This window comes from Fonticula alba (assembly GCF_000388065.1).
Source record: "Fonticula alba strain ATCC 38817 unplaced genomic scaffold supercont2.4, whole genome shotgun sequence".
Lineage (NCBI taxonomy): Eukaryota > Rotosphaerida > Fonticulaceae > Fonticula > Fonticula alba.
The window spans coordinates 596,333-598,110 of NW_009242974.1; the positions used below are offsets into that span (position 1 = coordinate 596,333).

Below are 1,778 nucleotides of genomic sequence, written 5' to 3' on the forward strand. Positions count from 1 at the left end.
GGGGGGCGGTGCGCGCGCGGTCGCCCACAGGGGCATGTAGATGGGCCGGGAGGCCGACGCACTGGTGGGAGAGCTGGACCGGGACACAGCCGGGCGTGGTGCGCGGGTCGCCGTGCAAGTTCAACAGGTACCGCATGCTGAGGCTGGCAAAGCCGATGCACCGCTCCGGTCCGATGGAGCTCCGAGTGCACACCTTCAGCGAGACCGTGTGATCGGCCGAGAGGTGGCTGCCATGTGGGCGTGCCGCGCGAGGGGACGAGAGCAGGGCAGGCCGAGAGGGGACACCGAGGGGCGTGGATGGAACACCCGGGGCCCGGTGGCAAGGGGGCGGGGGGAGGGGGGGGGAGGGGTCAGTGACTGGGCGGGCGTGCGAGACGGCGAGCCGGGCTGCCTGCCACGCGGACCGGGCCAGAGGCGCGCACAATTGGAAGGTCTCATCCCAGGCGGGACTGGTGGTGTGCCGGCAGATGTTGGTGGTGAAGCGCTGGGTCTTGTTGTCGAGCGACAGCTTGACGTAGCAATCCGGGTACGAGCTCCGGAAGAAGGACTCCTGCTTGTAGGGCAGGTCCTGGATCTCGACAACTGTCGGGGAATCGATGTGGGTCACGGGTCAGAGACATGCCGACCCCCGGGGGCCTGGCGCGGAGAAGAGGCAGTGCAGGGGGAGCGTGCTCACATACCGGTCAGGTCGAGGAAGTACATTTTCCCCGGGGCCCAGGATTCCGACGGGCGTTCGGGCAGGCCGGCAGGCGGGCACAGGGGGTGGAGGAGGCGGGGCCGGCGGCTGGGCGGGGCGATGGTAGCGGCAGGTGGGCTGGCTCCCCTGCTGGTGGACCGCGGTGCATCGGCAGCGCCGAGGGTGGGAGGGTCGGCGGGCGCTGGGGAGCGCTGGCGGATGTGAGGCGGGCAGGCCCTCACACGATGGCGGGTGAAAGCGCGTGCGTGTGCTCGAGTGGGTGTATGGCTGTGGGTATGCGGGATGCGCGCGCGCGCGCACGAAGGAGAGATGGGGAGAGCGCGAGGGGCCAGGCAACACAAGGGGGGCCGCACACAGGAGTCTGAGGTCGGGCCGCGAGAGCGGAAGGGGGGAGAGCGAGGAGGGGGACGCGCGCGTGTACGCAGGGCTAGCCGCGGGAAGGGGGGGGGGGAGGGAATGAGGTTGGTTATTCGACCATGAGCAGGCTCCCCGGCCCGGCGGAGGCGGCCGAAAAATGCCAGGGCGCAGGCCAAGGCACGGAGCATCCCCGGGGGTGTGTGTGTGTGCTTCCCGCCTCCCGGAGCCCGCCCGATCATCGAGGGACATACCCGGGGCGCGCGCGGGGGGGGGAGGGGGGGGGGGGGTCCGCGGGGAGGAGGGGCCGCGGGTGGGGGGCGGATGAGGAAGCACAGGCCGCCGGATCCACGATCGGCCCGGGGCCCGAATGGGGGCGCCGGGGGACACATGTGAAGGGAGGATGGGCGCCGGAGCCGGGGCGCCCCCTCGCCGCCAGGGGACGAGTGCGCCGGCCCGCAGCCGCGATCTGGCCCCCGGGCTTCTGCCCTCCCCTCCTTCCCGCCTGCTCCCTACTGGGCGCACGCCCCGGCGTGGCTGGCCCCTGGTGTGTGTGTGTGTGTGTGTGTGTGTGTGTGTGTGCCCCGCAGCCGGCCGAGGTCTGAAAGGGGGGTGCCCGGCTGCGCCGTATCCGAGGCCGGAGGCCGGCAGCCGTGTGCGCCGGCCGCGCCACGGGAGCCGGGGTGCGCGCATCGGCACGCGCGCCCGGCCCCGGGGACCGGGGGGG

The 1,778-nt window shown here is 72.9% G+C and overlaps 1 protein-coding gene across 1 annotated transcript in view; it reads right to left on the reverse strand.

The window, feature by feature from the left end:
- The window catches only part of H696_02674 (hypothetical protein), a gene marked incomplete at both ends in the record, with an annotated part of 1,242 nt that extends 540 nt beyond the window's left edge, over positions 1 to 702 (reverse strand). Inside the window, 3 exons of the mRNA XM_009496588.1 lie at positions 63 to 227; positions 423 to 582; positions 681 to 702. Coding sequence (XP_009494863.1) covers positions 63 to 227; positions 423 to 582; positions 681 to 702 — 347 coding nt within the window. The remainder of the gene's footprint in view (positions 1 to 62; positions 228 to 422; positions 583 to 680) is intronic.
- Positions 703 to 1,778: the final 1,076 nt, after the last annotated feature.